This window comes from Pelodiscus sinensis, chromosome 7 (genome assembly GCF_049634645.1).
Source record: "Pelodiscus sinensis isolate JC-2024 chromosome 7, ASM4963464v1, whole genome shotgun sequence".
Classification (NCBI taxonomy): domain Eukaryota; kingdom Metazoa; phylum Chordata; order Testudines; family Trionychidae; genus Pelodiscus; species Pelodiscus sinensis.
This window is the reverse complement of record NC_134717.1, coordinates 36,486,771-36,513,655: the sequence shown is the minus strand read 5'-3', so window position 1 is coordinate 36,513,655 and position 26,885 is coordinate 36,486,771. Positions and strand designations below refer to the sequence as shown.

Genomic DNA, 26,885 nt, shown 5'->3' with positions numbered 1-26,885 from the left:
CCTGGGAGGAGGCACATGCAGAGGACTCTGTCCCTACTGCCCAATTCTCTCTCCTTAGCCACAGAACTCTGTCCCCATTCCTCTGTCCCAAGTCACAGAACTCTGTCCCCACTGGCACCCTGTCCCCTGCCAAAGCACCCACTAGTACCCTTCCCCAGTACGATGACCCCTGTTCCCACCAACACAGTTGGGGCCACATTAGTGAAACTTAGGGGAGGGAGGGATTGAAGGAGGGCTTTTTTGCATCTCACTTGTCTGGCCCCAACTGACTTTTCTTGGGTCAGTGACCCCTGACTCAAGACAGGTTCCCTGCCCTTCTCAGAAATAAAGACAATGTAGAAATTTTTTTTGAGACATAGTATTTTATTTAAAAATGAAGCCTGGCCAACAAACCCCAAATTGGGGCTAAGAACCCATCTGGCCACAGCATCATAACACTCCTGCGCTCCTCTTTCCCCCAGACCCTACACTGGAGCCTGTCATACACTAACTGAAGTCTATAAGGTGCCACAGGACTCCTCGTCGCTTTTGCAGATTCAGACCAACACGGCTACCCCTCTGATACTTATCATACACTGGAACCCCCTGCCTTGAGCCCCTCACATACCCCCAACCCAAATTCCTGAACCTTCACATCCAGAAGTCTGTGGCTTGCTTAGTACCCTAACCTTACATCTGACCCCAACACTGCCCGGCCTGGAGCCCTCTCCCCGAGCCAGTGTCTTCTTATCCACCTTCTCCTGCATCCAGATTTCCTCCCAGAGCTTGTACCTCTCACCCCTTCCCACCCCCAAATCCCTCATTCCCACTCCAGAGCCTACACATCCTGTCTCAACCCAGCAAGGTTATGGCTAGACTGTTTTTCACTTCTTTTACTGACAGAGCAAACATGATCTTTTGGTCACCTCTATATTCCTCTTTCCACAAGGAATAAGGGGGCTTCCAAAAGATTTTTTTTTCTGGCATTTGGTCCAGTCTAGACAGGCCAAATGTTGGAAAAACCTCTTCCTACAGAAGAATTGGCGGGGCGGGGGGGGGGGGGGGAGCAAGTGATACAGAGGAGGAGAATAGAGAGGGCGAAGCTTCCAGGAAGGGGCAGGGCTTAGAGGAAGGGGCAGGGTGGTAGATCTTAGCTTTTTCTGTCATTTAAAAAGTGATCTTGGGTGTGAAGAGGTTGGAGACCACTGATCTAGAGAAAGGGGTAAACAGGTAGGTGGCAAAATTTGCAGATGATACAGACTGCTCAGGTAGTTAAGACCCAGACAGACTGTGAAGAGCTTTGGAAAGATCTCACCAAACTAAGTGGGGCATCAAAATGGCAAATTAAATTTAATGTTGATAAATGTAAAGTAATGCACATTGGAAGAAATAATCCAAACTATACTTACAATATGATGGGAACGAATTTGGCTGCAACTACTGAAGAGAGAAATCGTGGAGTCATTTTGGATAGTTCTCTGAAAACATCCACTCAGTATGCAGTGGCAGTCAAGAAAGCAAACAGGATGTAAGGAGTCATTAAAAAAGGGATAGAGACTAAAATAGAAGATATCTTATTGCCTCTATATAAAACCATGGTATGCCCACATATTGAATACTGCATACAGATGTGGTTGCCTCATCTCCAAAAAGTTATATTGGCATTTGGAAAAGATTCAGAAAAGGGCAACAGAAATCAGGGGTTTGGAACGGGTTCCATATGAAGAGCCAGGGGATGCAGTGAATGCTAGAACTTTAATGTGGTTTAAAAAAAAAAAAGCTAGATAGATTCATGGAAGATAGGTCCATCAGTGGCTGTTAGCCAGGATACGAATGGTATCCCTAGCCTCTGTCTCTCTGGAGGTGGGCGATGGGAAGGATCACGTGACAATTACCTGTTGTGATCCCTCCCTCTGGGGCATCTGTTATTGGCCACTGTTGGCAGACAGGGTACTGGGCTAGATGGATCTTTGGCCTGACCCATGCCTGCTCTTATGTTCCTATGTAGGCACCATGCGCCCCTGGCGGGAGGGAGGGGGAGACTTTGCGTGCTTCCCTGCCCCCAGGTCTCAATTTGCCCTGGGGGTGGGGGAGTGGCAGAGCAGCTGTGGGTCAGATCAACCAGCTTGACAGTCCAGATCCAGCCCATGGAGGCTCTCTTGCCCACTCCTGCCCTGTCAGCAGATACAGACAACATTGTGAGAAGTTTATCATGTCATTGCTGAATAAAAGGGCTAATTCTTTTTAAGGAATGTGTTCTTTTCTCGTTTCCAGCAGATAGAATTCTAGCAGCTTATAAAAGACTGATGATTTATTTTTCAAAGTTCGTGCTAGCTATGCGCTACACAGACACACCTTCTAAAAATCCTATCAACACAAAAATAGTTGGAAGAGAATACGAAAAAACAGAAAATAATTAGGGTCAACTGACAGTGCTCAGCCTGATAGAGCAGTTTCTATGTGAGTGCATGTGCAATTCGCCCTACCCCCCCACTCTAGAGCAGGGCTGGGCCAAATCTGGCCTGCCGAGCCATTTGTTCTGGTCTGCGGCTGCTCTGTTGCATCCCTGCTCCTGGGTCACTGGAGACCTGGGACTGGAGGAGCGTGCAAAGTCATTAGCTGTTCAAAGTGGCTGAAGGTTTCCTCCCCCTGGCAGGGGTGCATAGCACCTAGAGGAGCCATCAGCCTTTTTGAACAGCTAATGACTGTGCACACTCCCCCACTCCTTGGTCTCAATTTTTATCCTGGGGGTGCTGGGAATTTGTGAAGTCTCCTTCCCCCATCAGGGGTATGTGGTGCCTAGAGGGATCCGCCCTTTCTTCCCAAGGCCCCACCACTTCTGCCATAAGCCTTGCCATTTCTGGGGGTGAAGCCAGCCTGTGACCACTACCGAGAATTCTTGAAGTGGCCCCCTGCAAAAATTATTGCCCACCTCTGCTCTAGAGATCCAGTTTCCAGTCTTTCCTTATAGGTCCTGTTTTCTAGACCTTGGATCATTTTGTTGCTCTCATCTGGACAAATGGGAGAAAGTTCAGCTGTCTCTCCTTAATATGGTGCCTAGAACTGGACTCAGTAATCTAGTTGAGGCTTTCAGTGCCGAGTAGAAGGAAATTACTTTTACATGTTGCTTACTACAATCCTGTCAATACACTTCAGAATGATGATCACTTTTTTGCAACTGAATTACATTGTTGATTGTTGTTCACTTTATGATCAGCTCTGATACAGAGATTCTTCTCTGCAGTGCTTTGCTAGGCAGTCATTTCCCATTGCACTTTTACAATTCACTATTCTTTCCTATGTGTAGCATTTTGCTTTTTGTGTTCAACCTATTCATTTCAGACTACTTCTCAAGTTTGTTGAGAGAATTTTGAATTCTAATCCTGTTCTCCAGAGCACTTGTAACCTCTCCAGCTTGTTTGTTCACAAAGTTCATCCATGTATTATTTGTCCATGCCTTCTTCCAAATCACTTTTAAAGCTGTTGAATAGAACTGGACCCTCTTTGCTGAGGACAGGGCTTGATGGTGTTTTTAAGCCTCTTTGTTTCACGAATGAAATGTGAAGAGTTTGGATATCTGATGTACATTTTAGTATTCTAGATACTTTACAGTTCAAGTTATTTATATGATGGCACAGATTAAGGAGATGAAATGGTAATAATTCCCTTCTGTAGCAACTGGTTACCATAGGTGGGTTTGCCTTAAACACAGGCTAAATAGCTTAAAAGCATTTTTTTTATTAAATCTTTTTAATCAGAAACTTGCTGTAATAACAGAGGTATGTTGTTCTCCTTTTCTATCTCCTTAGCCATAATCCTTCTTAGTAAAATCTTAAACCAATAACTGTCCTTTGTTAGCAATTATAAATCTGTAAATGTCAGCTGAAAGGTTCATGAACCTGTATAAAATATTTTGTGCTGTTAGTCTATTCAGGTAATCAGGATTTTAATGCACAAATCTGTCTTGTCCTTGTTTTAACAGAGTAGTTTCTTCATTCAAACACTTCAGTTTTCTATGGTCTTATTTAGCGTGGTAAAATTGGTTTCTTTCAGTTTCCATGCTTGTGGCTTTAACAGCACCTGGTCTATAACTAAAGCTTCTGGAGGTGATGGAAATACAAATAATAAACTATTACAATTGCTGTATATAATTATATCAACACACACCTTCAAGATAGCAAGGAGATTTGAACCAAAAGCCAGATACAGCCCCGCTACGTATAAAGCCACTGAAGAACTGCTTATTTCAAAAGTGTTTCTTTATATGCACAATGGCTTTTCCAGCCACCTGCTTAGTAATTCAGGAATTTAATCAGGAAAAATACCCATCCTTTCCCCGTTTAATCCAGGTTTCCTGCTATTCTTGCTGCTGTAAGGCTTTAATTTCTCATGGGCGTAATCCAAACAAAAATAATCAAAACTTTTGTAGGTTTAGATGAAAAGGCTGATATTTTTAACAGACATTCTCCTTGCTGTAACAATAGATACAACATGGTTCAAAGCTTCCAACTTGCAGGACTCCCTTGCAAGGATTCCAACAAATCAGTGAATGAGTAAATATGACTACTTTCCTTGTTTCTGCATTTCCCTGCTAAGAACTGCTCTGACCTTAAATGAGGTCCAGTAGCATGTTTGTGCCTTGCCGAAGTGCTCTGCATGCCAATCACTACTTGGTGGCAATGAATCGATGACATTACAGATCCTTTGAGCAAGATAAGGCTTCCACTTACTGGGTCACTGAAGTATGTATGTCTATTTCTCACTTTAGTCTGTGAAGCAGTTTTCCAATACAGTACAGCCATACCTCTTGGCCTCAGAACTAAGAATTAGAAAGAGATCTCTTCAGAAGACGTCTTTTTCCTTAATGGCACTATTTGAGCTGTTCAAATCAATTTCAATTTGATTTTGAATAAAGCTATCTAAAATGAGACTAAACCAAGTCTCTCATGACTTAATTTGTGAGATGCTACTACTTTATCCCTTACTGACCAGTATCAGTAGTGTTGACTAACTAATATTTCCCTTTTTTTAAGCAAAATCTTTTGCATATAGAGGTGCTAAGATTAGGAGTTGAACTGTGGAAGCTGGAAGTAGGTTAAAAATACCTGTAATCCTAAAAACCTCATTCCATCCCAAACCTTTTCCCTTACCCTCAAAACCACCTCCCAATAACAAACTAAAATGCCTTCATTGCCATTTCCTATTATTTCTTTGGCCTTTTTTAATAAAGAAAATTAGCTTTTGCTCCATACAAGATAAGTTACCTTGTGCTTTCCATATGATTCCTGACACTTTCAGAGGCTGGGACTGGTTGTTAGAAAAGCAGCACTTCCTGTCTCTGGTGCAGGAGATTTACTTGGCTCTGTCTCCCCTCTGAATTTTTTACCATCTCTTTTTTTTTTTTCTTTCCCTCCCACCACCTTATTTTTTTCCTCTGAGAACATCATCTCAGCGCACACTGTTTACATCCTGTTTCTCACATTAAGAATTTTCCTGCAAAACGTTGTTTTTGTTTCTCTAAAGTGTGTGTGTGTGGGGGGGGGGGGGGACGGACAGGAATTTTATGTTGGTTTCATAATGATGTTAGAAAAATATTTCTGAAGACATGCCTATAAAGCATATATGTACAAATATGAAGGCTGGTAAATTCCTTTCTTGTGTGTTTACTAATGATATTAAGTCCTGGCACTTAACTTGGTCTGTAAAACTCATGGCAAACAGCGGTCTTGTTTCCTGTTAAGCAATGATTGCCAGGAAGTGTGATAGTCAAAAGAAACAGTGCCTTGGAAAAGCTAAATTATTTTAGTATCATAATCTTTGTAAAAAGTCAAGCTGTGACTTTTATAATGCAGGCTTCTACGCAGTAACAATGAATAGTTATTTAATTCCCAAAGTTGAAAAAATCAAATACAATATTTTCTGATTAAAGATATGACCAAAACAGAATCTTCAGTGCTCTGTTCTCATTTACACTCTGGATCCTGGACTTTAGGGGTATGTCTACATAGCAGTGTTGTTTCAGAATAACTGATATTATTCTGAAATAAAGAGCTCATCTACACTGCAAGCCATTATTTTGAAATAATGGCAAGCTGGAAGGGTTCTTACTCCAACGCATGGTAACTCTCATTTCACGAGAGTAAGGGAAGAGTGTTCTTCCTTTGGCTTTTGATGCGGTCTACACAGCAGGAAGTCATGTTATGCTATTTTGATTTCAGCTATGTCAACTGCGTAGCTTAAATTGTGAAGCTTAAATTCGAGTTTTGCACTGCTGTGTAGATGTAACTTAAGTGTGAGTGGGTCAAAAATCACTGTTATACTAAATGTGGCTGACAGTTGAGACTGTCTCATCTCAATGGACTCCTGCCCAAGTCTGAACGTCTGCACCACAATCAATAGCCCCTTAGCCTGAGCACCATGAACTTGTCAGCTGAAATAGGCCTTTCATCGGTGTTTATTTATTGTATGTGTACTTTTTTTCCTTCTAAATTTAGGATTCTGTCTGCTTGCCTGCCTCTGCCCAGGAACCATTCTGGCAGTTGAGATAATCTGAAAAACTCCTGTTAGCAGTTCTTAGATTTGAATGTCTGTGGCTTGGTAGAAGATTGTCTTCAGGGGAAGATCCTGACTCTGAAATCTTTTTTGTGATGGGTCAAGGCACAGTGTAAAAACCTATTTTGTTCAGTGATATTTCTGATGATTTTTATTTATTTATTTATTTATTTTGCCTGAAGTGGGTTAACAATGAAACCTTGTGCTTAGTATTGTTCAGGTAGCAAATTAGGGTGAGTAACCCATAAGTGAGTAACATCCCCAGCTATTACCTGAGAAATCCTAAACACATGTAGCTACTATAATGCTTTGGAGATTGTTATAAATGGGGGAAGGGGAGAGGAAATGTTCTGTCAGCTAATATTGGCAGAGAGAAGTTAAGTTTTGTAATTTTGTTAAATATTTAGATAATGGTTCAAGTTTTGATAAGTCAGACTCTAAAATAAATTACAAGTACTGTGAGACTATTGTGAATTAATGTGTGGCTGTGGTTTTGTGTGATAGCTAATAAATATTTGTAACTTAAAGAACATTTATGGGCTACACAACATGATTTACTAATGAGTTTTACTGGGATTAAATGACCAGATGGGATATAAAATGTGCTGTCCAACTTACTCCTTCTGTCCCACTATTATCACCTGCAGTAATACTTGTGTGTCAGATGAGTGGGGATTCAGTGGGTTCTTGAGCAGGAAGGGGCAAGGGAAACTTACAAGTAAGCACAGAGGGTGAGACAGGTCTCATTTCTGAAAGTTCCCATTAGTAGTATCACTTTTTACTATTGTAAACAGTATCAGATTCGGAAAGATTGGCTAAGTTACCTCCTCTGCCCCCCCTCTCAATTTCTAAAGCTACAGAAGACCTAACAAAGATACTACTCAATCTTTCTTGTATTGGCTGAAGCAGACGTGTCCGGATTAAAGACTATACAGATCTATGGGTGTGCTATGTAGGTTGTCTAGTCAGGTGGTGAGATTTATAAATAAAGAGGCTTAATGATGTCATTAGGGAAAAACAGGCACCACACTGAACTCGGTATGCATACACATTCTGCCTTTCTCCCCTCCACTTGTGTATCCTTGGGAAAGAAATTCACTTAATTTAAATGGTGAAGAAAAAATTGACTTATTGTAGGTAAGTAGAGCTGCAGTGTATCAATTTGTAAAGTATGTTCAAGTTGAAGTTAAATAGGTAGAATAATATATCCATTGCTTGAAAAACTTATGTATATTGAGTATCAGATTAACAATGGTTTCATTTAGTATTTGGAAATTAAACTCTTTGCTCGTGTTCTTCTCTGCTTACTAACAGAAGGGTCTTGTCACGCTGAGTGAGTTTGTCATGTCCTGAAAGAATGAGTGGAACATTAGTGTTCTTGCTTAATTTCTTCACTTCGAGGTGTAAGTCTTCCTTGTAACAGTACTAAGAACAAGTTATGTGCTTAGTCATGCACCTGATACATTTTGCATCAGTCCAATAGAAAAAAGAATTGGCTATTTGGGCTTGATTATGTATTGTCCCACAATTTAAAAATAATATTGACTGAGATAAAGCAAAACACTTACATTTTTTTCCTGAAATTACCTTATTAGTTCTTAGATCTGTAGTATAACATTAATTTGTTTCAAATACTGTTCTTTTTTTAGAAGCCACTTTAGTGGATCCCTATTGACTTAAGTGAGACTGAGTAGACTCATGAGTTTGTCTGCATGTTGTAGGACTGCAGTCGAAAAGCTGATTTCCTCTTAATGTAAATCTAGCTGCTATACTGTTTCATTTCTTTGAGTTAAAGTCTAAATAGAGCAAAGCTACTCAACTTATTCAGCAGAACACATTTTAAAATGTTTAAATGCTCAGGCTATTTTAATCTTATATGCTACTTATAGCAAACTAATGGCTTATGGATTCATTTTTTTGTTAGATTTACTAAACATTTTTTTTATAACTTCATGCTTCTTTGGCAAGTTTTCAAATATACTTTGCTATCTTTGTTCAAACCTCCTGAAACTGGCATTCTTTAAAAACATATTGCATACATAAATAACTCTTAATTATAAATGTCTGATGAACTTTTATATAGCATATGTATATTAATTTAATGTAATTTCAATTTTAGATACAGCTGTTCATATTTGTAGCAGTTCAAATTTGTCTTCAAGGCAATGCGAATTGGCATCAGTTTATCAACATCTATAATTGACTGAAGAGTTGAAACGTGTTCAAGTCATTTTTTCTGATACTATAGTGAGAAACACCCAAGAACTGTTCCTGTACAAAAGCTGATTCATTCAAATAATTTGGATGTAGAGTTGTACTGGGACTTTATTTATAGGTTGATCCATTTCCCAAAGGAGAGTTTTTGCTTTTGGTATGTTGCAAATTGCTTGCTTCATTTTGTGGATGATTGAGTTATCCATATCGGTCTATATAAAGTCAGAATTGTGAAAAAATGTATACTGTTTAGAAATCTTATTTACAATATTCCATATGAAATGACTTGCCCTCAGATTTAATTAGGTTATACTTAAAGATTACATTCTAAATTGAATGGAACATAGTTGATGTGATACCTTGTTGACTTGCTGCATGTGTTTACAGGGATGTGGTCAAGGATTTTAGGACAGATCTTTCTTGGGTCTTCAGTTGCAGGCACGTGATAGATGAATGTGTGATAGATGTATGTAATTTTACCTTTTTGATCTTGAGCACCAACTCTGGTTCAGGCAGCAAAGAAAGAATTCAAAGCATCTTGCTCATGCAAGCAAAATACTTGTAAAATGGAGTATTGTCTGTAGGCAATTATAAAGTAAAAGTCCAGTTTTGAAAAACGTTGGGTCACTGAATCAGTGCCATTTTCTCCATTGCTTTGGTGTGTGCCTGTTGTATACTAGAAATCAGAATGCCTTTTTTAAGTTAAGTGAATCTTCGTTTTATAGCTATTTTTAACTCCGCAATATTTAGAAGCAAATGATCAGTTTATGAATACTTTTATAAACTTCTAATACTGGAAGTAGACTGAATGTATTTACTGTTTACCTCTCATATATTGCCTACAACTAGAGGATTGAAACATAAATGTCAAAGACTGATATGAAATATGGAGGAGTCTTACTGTGCAGAGGCAATCCCTGGATGAGAAGCCTTCTCTAATCTCAGATGTTAGAAAAGGAAAATTAGCTGGGATTGTTTCCAGGATGATGTTAATGGACTCTGCTCAATTACTCTTTCCGATGAACCTAGTACTGTAGTTCAGCTAGTAGTGTCTGAAATTTAAGTCTAGTCTCTATCCTTCAAATTCTTTTTAGCTGCTGAAAGGGAGAAAGCTTTCTATCTTTCCTACTCCTACTGAAGTGCTTCCTGATTTTGGGTAAACTTTACACTGCATTTCACAGCACTGTAACTTTCTGGCTTAGGGGTGTGAAAAAACACCTACTCCCAATTGCAACAAAGTTACAGCACTGTAATTGCCAGTGTGAACCAGGGTACAGTGCTCCTAGCTACTCCCCTCATGGTGGTGTGCTGGAAGACCTCTCCCAGTGCTGGTGCTGTGGCCACACTTTCAGTTCAAACCTTTAAGACAGAAAAGCCTTAGTGATGTAAGCAGGTGGGGTGGGCTAGTCTCTCCTCCAGACTCTGTGCTGTTGCATTGTGAAGTGGTGTTTTCTCTTTTTCTCCTCCCCCGATCCCTGAGGTTTTTTTATTTGGGTCCTTCTGGAAGATAGTTCCAGTGTCTGCCCCCACTTATACAGTATGCCTTAAAGAGAAGCAGTAGAGCAAAGGAATGAAGTTCAGTTTCTATCTGGTGCTCTCTGAATGAAAGCCATGAGCACCAGAAACAGAATTGAACTTTGCTTGCAGACACAGGTAGTGATTGGAATGTTAGCCAGAAAGTCATGAGAGTTAGAAGCTTAATTGTTGAAGGGGGACAGGGGAGGAGAAGGGGAGGGTGACTTCATAGTCAGGCCAATTCCCATAATTTGCACAAAGATGAGGGAAGATGAGGGAATGGGATCCACCTGAGCCTTAGGTCTTTACTAGTGGATGTAGCATAGGCTTGCTTGAGTTATGAGCACATGACAACTGTATTAGTGCATCAAAGGTTAAGTTCCCCCCCCTTTTCACTTTAAATTCCTCTTTTGCTGCCTCTTGTTTTTTTTTCCTGTTTATTCAGCTAGTTGTTACATATTTCTAAGTCACTGTAGTACAGGCTTTCCCAGCCTATGGGTTGGGACCCAAATATGGGTTGCCATTACACTTCAAAAGGGTCACCAGGTGGTTCTTAAGGAGCCATTCACACATTTTTTTTAATTGCCCTGTGTCACCAAGTCTCCCTGAATTGTCAAAATGGGTCCCCTCTGGAAAAGGTTGGGAACCGCTGATGTAGTAGGTTTTATCTTTTTTCTTTGCCCCACCCCTAACCAGTCTCATAATTAGAATTGAGATAGCAAATGCTAAATGAAGAACATTACTACAAAATATTTATTTGCCATCTGGATTATTTCTTTATAACTGCTTTAACATGTTATGTACTGTTCTACAATTCATTCTACATTTGATACTTTCGGTAAAATATTATTGGTATAATCATGTACAAAGTACAGAATTAGGTAAATAATGCTTGAAGTAGGGCTTGTAAGTGACTAGTCAACTATCCAATATATAGCACAGATTTTGGTTTTCCTCATCTGCTTTTTGTTTGCACTTTAAATGGAAGAAAATGTTGGAAACACAAGAGGCTCCACTACTGCTTTGGTTTAGATGGTAGATAATCAAATGGACAGAATGGTCTATATGCCAAAGACCTGAAGGACACAGTGAAAGTAACTGCTGCTTTTAGGGTTGCCAGATGGTTTAACCAAAAATACCCCCCCCCCCCCAAAAAAAAACACCAGGAGGGAAATTCTGGTGGTGGGGGGTGGGGCGGGGGAGACCAAAGTTGTTGAACAAAAAAAGGACCTTGAGTTTAGCCAAAAAAAGTGTGGCCCCTTTAAGAAATGCTTTTGAGGCTTTTGGGCTGTAACAGTCCATCTTGTCTTCCTGCTCTGGGCCAGACAGCTCTCCTGCAAAACCAGGTAAGCACCTGATATATTCACCTCCTGGCCAGGAGGGGGAAAAAAAACAGAAAATACTGGACATTTTAGGTGTCTAGTATTTTCTGATTTTTTTTTTTTAAACCGGACAAGAGGCGAAAATACCAGACTCTCTGGGTCAATACCAGACACCTGGCAAGCCTAGCTGCTTTCCTGCTATGGGATCCAAAACTTTTCCCAGGATTACATTACTTTCCATTTTAATTTCATGGTTACATTCCCAGTTACAAAAACAAATCACGTAATAGAAGAGCTACCACCACAGGCTCCTCCATTCTTTATAATGTTACCCCAAAAATATTCTCCCTGGGTGATCTCCAGTGCTACACTTGTATGGGTTTATTTCCACTAGGTAAAACTAAAGAGGAGAAAGCAGCCACCAAAGGTTTAAGCTAAAGAAGATAGAACACTCTCTCACACACACAGACAGGCAAGCAAGCACATACCCCTCCATTCATTCACGCCCATTCATTCCTGCCCTCAGGCAATCATACACTTACACAGACATATTAGGTTGCAGAAGGAGCCAAGGCATGTGGATCCTGGAGGGTCTGTCTGCTTAGCATGGCTGGGGAAGCTGGTCAGGGGAGAGAGAGACACTGGAGAGGAGCTTCTCAGGATCAGTGGAAGGGAAAAGAGTCTCATATGTGCTCCTTTATATAGTGTCTGAATGGCTCCTGTGACTCATTCACCTTGTCATCAGGGAGCATGCCCAGACTTCCCTTTATCCAGCAAGGAGCATGCTCAGACTATGATGACTCATTGCCATGTGGTCCATTGTTCCAAGCCTCCTTCAAACTCTCTCTCTCTCTCTCTCCCTCCATTCACTCAGGGGAGAAAGTTACAAGCAAGGTAACTTTGTAACTTTGTTACAAAGATTACAAAGTTGCAGTTTACAGTAAATTTGAGAGTTACACAGATTGCAAAGATTGACAAGGATCACAATAAGTTGCGGTTTAAAACCTTAGATCTCACAGTTTGGTGTAGCTTTAGAAAATCCATGTATATAAATCTAGTGAGCTCAGGCGGAGGCTTTTTTATGCAACATATAATGCCTCATGTATTAATATATTGAAGTACTTCTGGATTTTTGAAATGTTACATCATTGCTTCTCTCTGCCCCTCCTCCTTCCCCCCTCCCGGGATAAGCTGTGGAGAGAGGGTTGCCATGTAATGTTACTCTTGCTTTCATCTGCTGTGATATAAGATTTGAGCCATTTGTTGGACTTCCAGAGTTCCAAAAGTTCACTTAGCTTCTTTGAAAAAGATACCCATTTAACAGGCCTAGAAACCGATGAGCGATTATCTACAGAACTTTTACAGGAAAGGTATGCATCAAGGCTGTTCCCCACTCTGTCACTCTGAATGCAGAAAGTGGGGGCCTACAAGAGAGCTTCAAAACCTTGTCTCTACAGGCACTGGTTACAAAAACTTGTCCCGCAGAACCCTAATATACAGATTTTGAGAATTTCAGTGCCACCATCCAGTGCTCTTTGATCCCTTAAAAAAAAAAAAAAAAAAAAAGGGGGTGTGAACACTTGAAATTACCTCCAGGGGTACCCCAAGCTCTTTTTGCCCCAAAGGAGCATGAAAAAGAAAAGGGGTGGGGAAGGCTGTAGTCTCTCGTAGCCGACCCTTAGTCAGAGGCATGCAGATACACAGGCAGACCTTCCAGGACAAGTATCAAATCATCACCATAAAAAGTTATTTTATTATAAAACAAAAGATAAACTTGATAAAGTAGACTTGGTTGCTAGCTGTTACAGAGCAACTGAGGAAAACAGATTTAAAAAAAAACAGAATCTCTGGCACAGTGCTTAGATGCAGGGCTGGCCCGAGCCATTGGTGCACCCAGGGAGCAAGTCCTAGTGTAAACAGTCTGCAGGGTGCTCTCCTGTGAACAAAGAGGGTGGAAGTCTTTTGTCAGAAGTACCACAAACCATGTTTACACTCTCCCGGAAGTCACTGTAATGTAGACAAAGCCTTAAATGATTTTGTTTAATGGCTTTACAATTCCAAATCAACACATGCTGCATACAGTGTCTCTGAAGTAAATGGACTTATTAAAATCTCACTGTTACAGCAAAAACAGATTCTCAGTCAACTAGTACCTAATACAAGTGAGTGACTGTTGATCTGCATACTACTGAGGACAATTTGTTTCTAGAAGAGTAAGGCCTAGTAGAAATACTTTTTAAAAGTCTTATTTTTAGGTAAGCTTTTAATATGTAGGGAATAAAACCTCAACAATGACTTATGTGAGAAGAATGCCATATTTTGTTGTTTAGTCTTAGGAGGTCCTCTTATCTTTCAGGAAATCTGCCTCAGAGTGAGATGAGAGAAATGGAAAGGAGAGATTTCTAAAAGGGGAGGAGATCCTACTGCTTCCATTCTCCGCACAATTTTTAAAATCCTTCCTAATGGTCCCTTCAGAATTGGAAAACATCTTGTTTACGTTTGCCTGAGAGTGGTTTCTAATGTAAACACCTTCCAAAATACACTGCAAAGAGAAACTGCTGATTTGGAATTCATATACAAATTGAACGCCAAATTAGAAATCACCTATTGTAATGCAAGAACCTCTCCATATTTCTTAGCCACATACTGCATATGTTTTCCCCCTTCACGCTGTACTCTTGCTTAAGTGGTGTAATTTCTGAACAAACTTATTTAAATAGTTCCTTATAACTACATTAATATTTGATATTATCAGGTTAGTGTATATTAGCTAAATTAATATTTGGTATCTAGTAATTCCATTGGTAGCTTGAGGGTAACCTGTTGTCAAGGCTATTCCCCACTCTGGCACTTCGAGTGCAGAAGGTGGGGGCTTGCAATAGACCTTAACATATCCTGCCACTAAAGGCTTCTGGTTTAAACTACTCAGTCACAGACTTTCTGACCTTTGGTGGTACCACCCAAACGCAAAAAAACCCTGAAGCAAGGCAAAAGCATTTGCAAACTCTTTCTTGTGGGGTAACCCCATACTCTTAACTCTCCCCTAGGAAAGGGCTTAAAAAAATTATAATCTCATAATAGCTGACCTTCAGTTCAGGCACATGGATACAAAATCTTCCTTCTAGGACACAGGAATTAGATTATAGTCTTAAAGGTGACTTTATTAACAGAAAAAAGCAGATATATTTGGTAAAGCCTACTTGGTTTGTAGGTGTTACAGAGCAAATAAAAAAAGAAGCAGAATTGCTTTCCTGGGATTCAATTTAGTTAGTGTGTGGGTAGGGGTAGAGGGTAGGAAGGCTAGCACAGAGCAGTTTAACCAAACTAAAAACGAAGAAAATAACCTGATCATGTCTAACTACAAATAGTCCCTATTTTACTTGTATCTCTGTTCCAAAGTTTAGATTTCTTTTCTTAGACATGGATATTTCTGGGAAATCTATGCCTTATTACTGCTTAGTCAATTTCTCTCCCAGCTCCTGCTCTGACTTGCACACCAAGGGAACTGAAGCAGGCCAAAACTTGTTTCATTTCAAACTTCTCCCACTCTCTTCCCATTAACTCTCCTGGCTCCCTGCCAACACTTCCTGGATACCCACTCTTTTGGGTTAAACCATTCACAGGCACCTTAGTTACTGAATACTGGGCTGTTTGGAAAAGAGGAATATCCCCTTCACCCATCAAAACGCTTAAAAAAAAAAAAGTTGATCAAAGAAATTGAATTTCTAATGTTAACCCTTAAACATTTTAAGAGTTCTTGTGCTTGAGAGACTTCTATTTTTTGTTTTATAAGCTATGCAAGAGCCAAAGGGAAAATGCCACTGGGAAGACTACATTTTTTACTTTTTTTTTTAAAATCACTGTTTTATGGGATGTTTTTCCTTAAATCTAAAACTGTTAATCTGGTAGGGTGAAGGAGAAAGTGATCTCAAAATCAGATCAGAGACTTGCAGATTGCAGCTAAATGCAACAATTGGGCTCTGCCTGACTCATGAACTATTTTTTTCCTCTGAGTCTGATGTATTAAGAAATATTGGAGTTTCTGCTATCGTGCAACAGCAGCACACTGAAGCTATGTCTACACTGCGCTGGTTTTGCACAAGAAATAAGCAAAGGATGCTAAGCATGGAATATCACCGAGCCTCATTTGCATAATTGAGTGGCCGCTTTTTGCACAAGAGGCTTTTGCGCAAAAAGGAGCCGTCTACAGAGCTCCTTCTTGCACCAAAAAACCCTCTTGTGCAAGAGCCGTTCTTTCTGGAAAAAAAAGAGAAGTTTTTTGCACAAGAAGGAGCAGTGTAGTCAGCAAAAAAACCTTCTTGCACAAGAGCCGTTTTTCTTGGGGGGGGGGGGAGTGGAAAAACCCTTCTTGCGCAAGAGGGGTTTTTTGTGCAAGGAGTTGTGTAGACAGCTCCTTTTTGTGCAAAAGCCTCTTGCACAAAGTGGCTGCTAAATAATTATGCAAATGAAGCTTGGCGGTATTCCATGCTTAGCTTCATTTGCATATTTCTTGCGCAGAACCAGTGCAGTGTAGACATAGCGTAGGGATAGTGGGTGCCCAGGCTTTTCAGCAGTGTTTACCACATACACTAGACTAGAGAAATCAATTACCTCAGTTTGTCACCTCACTCTTTTGGATTTTTTGGTCTACATTTTAGCCTTTCGTTCTTTTTGTTTGTAAGGGTTTTTCGCCAGTCTTCATCTTTGACCTATCTCTTGGTTTTCTTTCATTGCCTGACACTTAATAGGATAATCTTTCTTTCTTCATCCCATTCTCAAGTCTTCTCTGTGTACTTAGCATCCTTTATCTCTTAGACTCGTTCAGTTGTAATCTGCATTTCATTTGTACCTCTGTTGATTGTTTTTATGCTAGCAGCAGCTGTAACGTGCATGGCAGTAAGATTTTTAGGACCCATACTTACAAATATTAAAATATGCCAAGAGACAATCTTCTGGAAGTTGCAACAAGTTTTTTCACAAGAACAGTATCATAGTACATATCTAGATAACTGTGAAATACATACAGTGCAATATAGTGTTCATCATACAGAATCTCATTTGCAAGTTAGATTGGAGAGAGGGAGGCTCAAGAGATGGCAATCGTGATTCTGCTACAGAGAGGAAAAAGATTGTCTATAATGCTGGAGTGGAGCGAAGAGCAATGGAAAAGTATAGATAGCTACAGATGTAATTACTTTTGTACACTAATTAAATTGAATGTTGAGTAGAAGGGAAACTACTATGAAGGGACAGGAAGAGAAGTCTCTGGTGTGTGTGTGTGTGTGTGTGTGTGTGTGTGTGTGTGTGTGTGTGTGTATATACACTGCACCTGTACCTTGAATTTCGAGTAATTTTCAAAATGGCTCATTTTGTAATCTGAAACCCTGGGAGGATGTCCGTGCTCTCCCTGCCCCTGCTCCATCCTCCCCCTTATACTAAACTCAAGCGCCCGACCCCAAGGAATGTGGCCTTGGGAATTACTAGTGAGCCTGGTGTGGGATGGCAGCAGGGGTCAGGCCCTCTTCCACTCATCAGGGCAGCACTGCAGCACTCTGCTCTCCCACCATCTCCCAGGGCACCCCAGTCACTCCACTTCGCAGCAGTGGGAAGCAGAGCGTTCCAGCTCCAGCGTGGGCTGATGTAGGAATTGGCAGCAGATCAGAGGCTGCTGTGGTGAGTGCAGGGGGGGCCTGCTGCTGGCCCCCACCCATCCCATGGGCTAACTGAGTATAGGGCGCCATCCCGTCCATAGCGCAGCTGCTGTGGGCCCATCCCCAAGCACCTGGGGCAGCTGCACTGAACCTTCCTGTGGGATGGACAGCTTTGCACGCGTGTCACAAGGAAATGCCAGGAGTCGTGCAAATGTAGCAGTCAGAAGCCTCTTGAGCCATGCTGTGCTACCAGTGGTGGTGCTGCAGGCACGGAGGGTGAGGTGGGGGAGGGGAGGTAGTTGAATCACCTGGGGCAGCAGCGAGGCTGGGTGTGTCTCGGGGTAGGACGGAGTGCATGGGCTAGCAGATGGGGCTGGAAGATGTGTGGAAACCCGGTCACCCTTCCTGGAACCTTGCAGGAGAGGGATGCCTACTGGCCCACACAGAATGTTTGAGGACTGGCACTGGCCCAGAGGTCTGCAACCTTTTTAAGCATGAGATCACTTTTTGAATTTAAAGGCAATCCAGGATCCACTTCAAAACCAAACACCCTTGCCCCACCTCCTTTCCTCCCCTTCTCCAATGCCCTGCCCCTGCTCACTCCCTCCCCCACCCTCACTCACTTTTATCAGTCTGAGGGCAGAGGGCTGGGGACTCTGATCTTGGGCTAAAGGATTTGGAGTTTGGGAGGGGTTCTGAGCCACCTGGGGCAGGGAGTTGAGGTGTAAGAAGGGGTTCACGGTGCAGGCTCTGGGAGGGAGTTTGGACTAGGGCAGGGGTTTGGGGGTATAGGAAGGGTTCAGGACTGAGGCTAGAGCTTGGAATGCAGGCTTCAGCTGGGCACCGCTTATCACAGGTGGCTTCTGGGTGGTGGTGGTGGTGCAGGAAACTAAGATGGGTTTACCCTTACTCTGGTCCTGCACCACTCCCAAAACCAGCCAGCAAACTCTTTCCATTCTTGCCTCTGCCCTACTCTGTGGAGATGGGGTAGAGGGTGGAGGAAGGGACATCCTGACATCAGTCCTCCCTTTCTTTCTGTGCCCTGCACAGCAAGCAAGAGGCTCCCGGGACTGGGGGGCAGCTCCAAGGCAGGAGCAACATGGCAGTGCTGGGAGGGCCAGATGAAGTGCCAGAACTTGGTAGTCTCCTGGCCAAACCTGTCAGGGTCACCTGTCAAAGGCTCCAAGATCTACCAGTAGATCTCAATCTACTGGCTGGTGACCAATGCCCTAAGGTAACTTTGAGTTTGAAACTCCTGATTTATAGTCTGGTAGGAAATTAAGGGTAAAGCATAAAATGTTGTAAAGGTTAGAAGTGAGAACTTATTACTAGGGGACACTATATACGGTAACAATGTTACTGTCTTCATTACATAATTGAAACTAAACAGTAAAGCATTGCTTGAAGGTGTAATGCTTTTTGCAGCACAATACACATACATGGTACAATATAGTTCCTTGTTTATAGCAGCATATGGTTTTTAATTTAGGTCATGTCTTCCAGCATCACCTTGTGATGGAAAAACAAATATTTTGAACAGTTAATGAATAATCATTAATTCTGTTTATTATTTCTGTCTGGCTAAAATAAGTATTATATAACATTAATCAGTCAGTTTGGGAGCTAATAGCCTTATGGCATGTTAGTCTATATGAACTGTGAATGATTTTATACTATGTTGAATAAAAAATGAAATGCATATTTAGTTCTTAGCTAAAGCTAATTGTAACAGCATCTTGAAGCCCAGCTTTGGAAATGAGTCCATATTTTGATGTAATAAACTGATCATTGATATTTGCTTTAAGACAAACAATCAGATTTATGTGCATTAGAAATAAATGTAACACATGTGACTTGTTTAGGTGTAAGAGGAGTATTAAATGTGTGATGCGAAGAGATTCCATGAGCACTTTAACTTTAAATGCCAACATGTGATCTAGTGCAGAGTAACTTGTCTACATCTGTGTACTTGCCCTGCCAAGAAAAGCCATGTGCTCTTAATTTCCCTTTTCAGAAAATAAATATTAAATAAAATAATAAATGTGGAAATAAATGCGTGGCGGTAACAAATTCATGATTTGATGTTACCAATACTACTGTTGTGCGTCAGTAACTTGAGAGCTATGTAGTTCTAGTTTTGTATTTCTGATTTTGACTTAAAGTAAATATAAACAACTTTATCCAATCTCTCCATACGCTTAGTAACATTTCAGTTGAGAATTACGAACTATCCCTTGTTAACATGATTCAGTAGGAACAAAATTAACATAGCAGGCCAGATAGAAGATCATAGATACCCACATAGCATGCTCTGGGTGAGGGATGGGGAGCTGCTTCCCATACCGGGCAACTAGTTAAGTAGTTACCCGTTAGCATCCCTAATGACTTGTTTAGAGTAGGGATGTTTAACTGGTGGGGGTTGGAGCAGCTCCCTGTCCACCACAGACAAGGGCTTCTTTGGCAGGCCTGGAGCAGAGCCTGACTGGGGTGCCCTGGCCTGGTTAACCCAGTTAATCATTATTTTACATCCCTAGTTTAGAATCACTTTCATGTTTTTATGGCAGGCATTACCAGGTCTGTTATACATAATCTTACAGAAGTACATGTTGGAGACATGCCGCAGGGATCTCAATTTTTGGGATCTCTGTTTTGTGTAAAAGCAGTGGGAGATGGGAAAGCAGCTGGGAAATTTGGTGTCTAGTGTCAGTCCTTGAAGTCTCCCCCGGTAGCCCCCCCCCCCATTCCCCTTCTGTTCTGAAATTTGACTTGTCCTTTTCACGTGTGTTCCTTTTTTAAAATTGTATCCTTTGGTATATATGGTTGACAATTTTCTTCCACTATTTGATCTGAGGAAGTGGGTCTGGCCCACGAAAGCTCATCACCTAATAAACCATCTTGTTAGTCTTTAAGGTGCTACATAGTCTGGTGTAGCTGAAACAAAAAACAGGACTAACACGGCTACATTTCTATCACTATCCTTGAAGCAGTTACTCTCTGGAAACAGGGTATTAGTATTTGAATGAGATTCCTGAAATAAGGGATTGCCTGCATGCTGTTTAATCATCTGTCTTCAAGTAAATAAAATAAGTTAAATTTCCTATAGACCCAGATATCATACCACAGATTTCTCATGGGAAAAGGAAGCCACCAAAGAAATGGGAAACAAAAAAAGGAAACCAGCTGGGGTAAGAGAGAGGAGATGAATGAGGGGGAGGAAAGGTTTAAAAACTGGGAGAAAAAGGGCAGAAGGTGGGGGGAATACAGGCAGTCCCCGGGTTACGTACAAGATAGGGACTGTAGGTTTGTTCTTAAGTTGAATCTGTATGTAAGTCGGAACTGGCGTCCAGATTCAGCCGCTGCTGAAACTGATCAGTTTCAACAGCGGCTGAATCTGGACGCCAGTTCTGACTTACATACAGATTCAACTTAAGAACCCCAGGCATCCCCAAGTCAGCTGCTGCTGAAACTGATCAGCGGCTGATTCCAGGAAGCCCGGGGCAGGGGCTTCCTGTAGTCAACCACTGGTCAGTTTCAGCAGCGGCTGACTTGGGGACGCCTGGGGCAGAGCAGCTGGGGTGCTGCTGAGTTGGTCTAGTAGCGCCCAGAGCGGCGCTACGGGACCAACTGGCAGTGCCCCAGCTGCTGTACCACAGGTGTCCGTAGCAAAGCCACGGAGCACGGGGGCAGCAGGACAGCTCAGACGCGCCGTGGCTGTCCTGCTGCCCTCGGGCTCCGTGGCTTTGCTCTGCTTTGCTCCCCGTCCCCCTGGTCTGCAGACCAGGGGGACGGGGAGCAAAGCGGCGGAACACGCGGGCAGCGGACAGCCCAGACGCGTCTGGGCTGTCAGCTGATCGTGCGCTCCGCGGCTTGGCTCTGCTTTGCCCCCCCGTCCCCCTGGTCTGCAGACCAGGGGGACGGGGGGGGGGGGGGCAAAGCAGAGCCAAGCCGCGGAGCGCGCGATCAGCTGACAGCCCAGATGCGTCTGGCTCTTGTACATTTCAAAAAACCGAATCATAGCAGAAGCAATGCAAGCAGAGACTGCTTCAATCCCTGCATGTGCTGTTTCCACTGTGCCTCTACCTCTCCTGCCCCCCAGCTTTTAAGCTGGCTCTCCCCCCGTTGCCTTTCTCTGATAAAGGCAGCAAACGAGGGGGAGGGACTAGTTGCTCATCACTAGTCGACTGTCTAATAAGCTTCTGCTTATTGGATAGTCGACTAGTCTTATATCCCTAGTTCTAGAGCTCTTCAGCATAAGCTGCTGCTGTATGAATTGGGTGGTGGTTTTATGATGTGCACAAATGTAAACATTAGGTTAATTCGTATTTAGTGACAGCTGGCAGCTTTGATACTAGACCTTCAGCAGTATATCATGGAAACCTAGAATACTAGAGCTGGAAGGGACCACAAGAGGTCATCCAGTCCAGTCCCTTGCCCTCATGGCAGGACCAAGCACTATCTACAACATCCCTGATAGATGTGTCTCTACCCTGCTCTTAAATATCTCCAGTGATGGAGATTCCACAACCTCCGTAGGCAATTTATTCCAGTGTTTAATCACCCTGTCAGTTAGGAAGTTTTTCCTAATGTCCAACCTAAACCTCCCTTGCTGTAGTTTAAGCCCATTGCTTCTTGTCCTACCATCAGAGGCCAAGGAGAACAATTTTTTTCCCTCTCCTTCCTCCTTTTAGATACCTGAAAACCGCTATCCTGTCCCCACTCAATCTTGTCTTTTCTAAACTAAACAAACCCAATTCTTTCAGTCTTCCCTCATAGGTCACGTTTTCTAGAACTTTAATCATTTTTGTTGCTCTTCTCTGGACTTTGTCCAATTTCTCCATATCTTTCCTGAAATGTGGTGCCCAGAACTCGACACGCTACTCCTACTGAGGCCTAATCAGCTCAGCGTAAAGCTGAAGAATGACTTCTCATGTCTTGCTCACAACACTGCTGTTAATACATCCCAGAATGTTTGCTTTTTCAGGAGTCACACTCACTCCTATTTAGCTTGCAGTCCACTATGACCCTTAGATCCTTTTCTGCAGTACTCCTTCCCAGACAGTCACTTCCCATTTTGCATGTGTGCAACTGATCAGTTGTTCCTTTTTAAGTGAAGTACTTTGCATTTGTCCTTATTAAACTTCATCCTATTGACTTCAGACCACTTCTCCAGTTTGTAGGGCAAATGCATTAACTCTCTTGGTGGTGAGAGAAGTAATATTAATCCACCAACACCTGTTTAATCAATCTTGCCCTCTTTAGTTTTTAGGGGTTAAATGACAAAAAGGGAAGTTTTGACCCATTCAGTGTGAGGGTCATTCTAGGCATGTTAAAGAAGTAAAAATAAGAGGGAGAAATGAATTCATTTTGCATTGTTAGAATCTGTTTTTATGTACATATTTGTACTGCTTTTTTTAAATCACTAACGCCTTTTAAACGCTGAAAACCAGCAACTCCTCCTATCTTAAAAAAAAAAAATCATAATCCACAAACTTTGTGAAGCTTTCATGTAACCCAAACTTAACCCTGGCATGCTGCCCATACTGACCAAAGTTAATTGAATACCAGTTAGCTCTGTGCCCTTGGATTTGTCACAGAGTTGTAAACCCAAACTAACAGCATTGATTAATTCCTTCAACCTTTGTATCTAAGGAAACTTTCTTAAAAGTTAAATACATGAGTGGAGGAAGGTTCTGAATCTTCCTCACGGTTGCTTGATTTGGAAAACTTAATTACTACTGATTCCTGTGTGAGATGTGAAGAGTTAAATTATGCTGCTTGGGTTTTTTGAAGTTCAAAGCTTTAAGTACTTTCAGAAATGGACAGATTAGTCATGTGAAATCTTGTTACAATTTAGTAGTTACATAGTCTTGTTTTGCAATGCTACTGTGGACCTTGCTGTTTAAGTGTAAGTAGCTTTGAACTTCGGTTTTTGCAGGGGAGGTATGTATTTTTAGTCTCTGTATTATAAAGATCTGTTTTAATTTCCAAAATTGCAGGTCATTGCAATAATCAGAGAATTGACACATCTTTGAGCTTCATTAAAGTAAATTTGTTTTAGTTTGTGGCATGCAAATACTTAACATGGCACTACGTATATTGAAATTTGTTGTTTGTGTTGAGTGGAACTCCATATAACTGTTAAGGGAATGTCGAAGGATAATCTTTTTGCTTTTATGTAACTTTAATACATGTCTTGAAGTTCTGTACATTTTTGGAGTGTAAATTTGGGGGCATACTTCAGGAATGTATCCTTTTTCACTGAATATAAAGTCTGTTCTCCAGATACTTTCCTCATGTTAAACTCAATATTTTAAAGTTATGGGATTTTTTTAATGGGTTAAGATTCCTAAAGAATTCCTGTAAATAAAGTATAATTGTTGCACCAATTACAGCATGTGTCTGGAATATATATATATATATATATATATATATATATATATATATATATATATATATATATTGCCTTGAAATTATTGTATCACTGAAGACAGATTTCTCTCTTTTTTTCTTTCAAATTGAGATACTACTTCAGGAATTTAAAGCATAATTTTGAGTAATGCTTTCTTGCAGTATAATCCTGACCTTTTGGGGATTGAGTACACAAACTTTTCCTCCCTGTAATTTAAACACATTTCATGGGTTATTGATTAAATAAAAGGAGTTTCTGTGTAACAACAAACATATGCTATTGCAATGTATACTGTTGCAAGGCTGACCTTTTTTAAAAAATATTATCCTCAAAACCGAGGCTAGGACAAGTAGGTACCCATACATACAGACGTGGGGTGGTATTTTCTTAGTTGTGCATTTTTCACCCCTACTTATTGTCAAATCTGTGCAATTTCACGACATGGCAACTTAAACTCTTACTATATGCAGCTTACATCCACTGTGCAATTTATGCCACCGTTGATCACAGCTGAGTTTGGCACAGAAGCTTCAGACTACATGAGTTAATAGCATTGTATTTTTAAAGAAAAGTAGCATGCTCCTGTTCCGATACCACAGATGAAAAAACATTTTATTCTTGTTTTCCATAGTTATTTCTGTGGAGGATATATCACACTGTGTTAACTGTAAGGGAATGAGAACGGGTGGTGATGGCAAAATATTACTGCTAAGGGTCTTGCATGAAATGGTTGCTGCTTACTAGGTGCATCAATATAATTAGACATGTCGCTTCTGTCCATACAGGTTTCAAAACCAAACAAGTAGACAACAAAGACTAACAAAAATAACATTTGAACATAACAAATGAATACTGATATGTAGAAAACACTATTTCATTTTGTGTATTTTTTTCCATTTCATTACTGTTTTAACGAGTCGTATAAAGGTAATGGATTTTTTTTCCAAATACTTAATATATTAACACAGATCAAACTTTCCTAAGCTCGCCTGCATTGTAAACTTAAGATGTGCAAATTGTCAACAGCACATAGTTCGTGTGGCATTTTTGCATTACGTGGTGACATCTGTTTCATTATCAGAATGTAATAAACCTGTTGGGGAATTTTGCTATTACAGCATAAGAAACACATCATTTTTTTTTTTTTAATAAACATACATGTTGCATGATAGAAGGTGGTTTTGTTTTTGTGGGGTTTTTATACTTGGTGTGAAACATGGCCATATAAAACTGAATGCAATGCTGTTTTATTGGCTCCTGTGTGTAGGTCAGGCATACATTTCTCACATGCATCACCACTACTGCCTACATTTTAACAATCCTCCTGTGAGATATCTGGCTTGTACAGCATGTGTGTGAAAAGAATAGTTTTGGTCATTTTCACTCTGATATTCCTGTTGGTCCAAAGAAAACATTGTTGAGCTTAATTTACTAACTTCACATTGCAAAAATATAGTGATTGTTAGATTTTTTTTTTAATGTTTCCTAATTTTTTTTAAAACTATTTCAGAAGAAAAGCTCAACCTACAGCTCCTCTTCCTCCATCTGAAACAAAAAAAAATTTGAAGTTTCTTTATTTGATGATACTGAAGCAACTGATTACACCATGGAACAGAAAGAGAATGTAATTGATAAGGACCTAGAATTATCAGTAGTCCTTCCAGGGGATATGATCAGATCTACTACTGTGAATGGCAGGTATGGCATAGAATTATTATTATTATTTATTAATAATTTTTTAAAGAACACTGTTTCTACTGTCCACTTCCTGGACAGACTTACATAGCACTTAAATCCATACTCAGACTTGCATTTCTGAAGACAGTAAATTTTTAAATTAGTGTTCAGATACTAATCACTTCGGCGGTGGGAGGCGTGACTCAATCTATAATATAAAAATAAATATAAATAAAATACTCTAATGCTTGACTTCAAGCCATTCAATTAAAGCCAGTCAGAGAATAGAGCATACTGTGAATTCAAGCCAGTAAAGGTAAGTGATCCTTTTCTTTGAGTGTACAGGTAGTCCCCAGGTTACGTACAAGATAGGGACTATAGGTTTGTTCTTAAGTTGAATTTGTATGTAAGTCGGAACTGGCTCCAGATTCAGCCGCTGCTGCTGAAACTGACCAGGGGCTGACTACAGGAAGCCCTAGGCAGAGTTGCTCTGCCCCCAGCTTCCTGGAATCAGCCACTGATCAGTTTCAACAGCGGCTGAATCTCGAGCCTGGGACAGAACAGCTGGGCTGCCAGGTAGGTCCCTGCAGGACCAACCTGGCAGCACCCCAGCTGCTCTACTCCAGGGTCCACAACAAAAGCCTGGTCTGCTGGGGGGGGGGGGAGGGCGCACTAGCTGCGCCCTTCTTTCCCCCCCCCCCCCCCCCCAGCAGACCAGGGACACGGGGAGCAAAGCCGCAGCGGCGGTGGGGTGCCGCGCCTCTGAGGCTTTGCTCTGGCAAAGCCTCAGAGGCGCCGGACCCCTCCGCCTCCCCGGCTTTGCTCCAGGTGTCCCTGGTCTGCTGGAGACGGTTCCCAGCAGACCATGGGCACTTGGAGATGCTTTTCTCGCCCCGGTGGTCGAGGTGACGGGACCGCTGCGCTCTGGGCGGTCCCGCTGCCTGCGAGCTCCGGGGCGAGAGAGCCCCGTTCGTAAGTGCGGATCCGACATAAGTCGGATCCGCGTAACTCGGGGACTGCCTGTACTGAGGCTACTCCAATTCAGAAAGCTTGAAAAACTACCTGCTCGTTCAGTCTCACAAATCCTAATATGTTAAAGCAAAGTGGAAAATGTGCATACCATCTCACTTCAATGTGGCAAACTTCACAAGAAATGAAAACTTCATTGCATGATTTCCAGCAAGTTAAATGCCAGCTTGTTGCATGCACTGTATGTCACATAAAATAAGAACCCACATATATTTTGCTCCCCTTTGCTTGCTTTTGTGTTGTCCCTGTGTGTTTGCAATTGTTTAAACTATGTAATGTGAACAAGTCAGCATCTGTATCTCTCTCATTACTTTAATAGGCAATTTAGGCTTGTGCAGCTTGCTCTTTCCAGTCTTCAAATTTTTTTCTTTTGAAGTCAATTACGGTTCTTTGAAGGAATTTTGCTTATTTTTGTACCTAACTGAATCATGGCTTGTATAAATAGTCTAGCACCTTAAAGACTAACAAAACATGTAGATGGTATCATGAGCTTTCCCACACTAAAGTCATCTGAAGAAGTGGGCTGTGCCCACGAAA

At 41.3% G+C, this 26,885-nt stretch overlaps 1 protein-coding gene across 4 annotated transcripts in view; it reads left to right on the top strand.

The window, feature by feature from the left end:
• COBLL1 (cordon-bleu WH2 repeat protein like 1) overlaps positions 1-26,885 on the top strand; it is a 120,692-nt gene that overhangs the window by 43,056 nt on the left and 50,751 nt on the right. The window contains exons 1-2 of one of the 4 annotated variants that reach the window (XM_014580740.3): positions 22,849-23,138; positions 25,153-25,340. The exons of 1 other annotated variant lie outside the window; for it this stretch is intronic. In XM_014580740.3, the coding sequence (XP_014436226.2) occupies positions 25,249-25,340 (92 nt within the window). In that variant the 5' untranslated portion in view covers positions 22,849-23,138; positions 25,153-25,248. Of the gene's footprint in view, positions 1-22,848; positions 23,174-25,152; positions 25,341-26,885 lie in introns of those variants that run through there. 2 more of the 4 variants (XM_075933514.1, XM_014580739.3) reach the window with 2 other exon arrangements.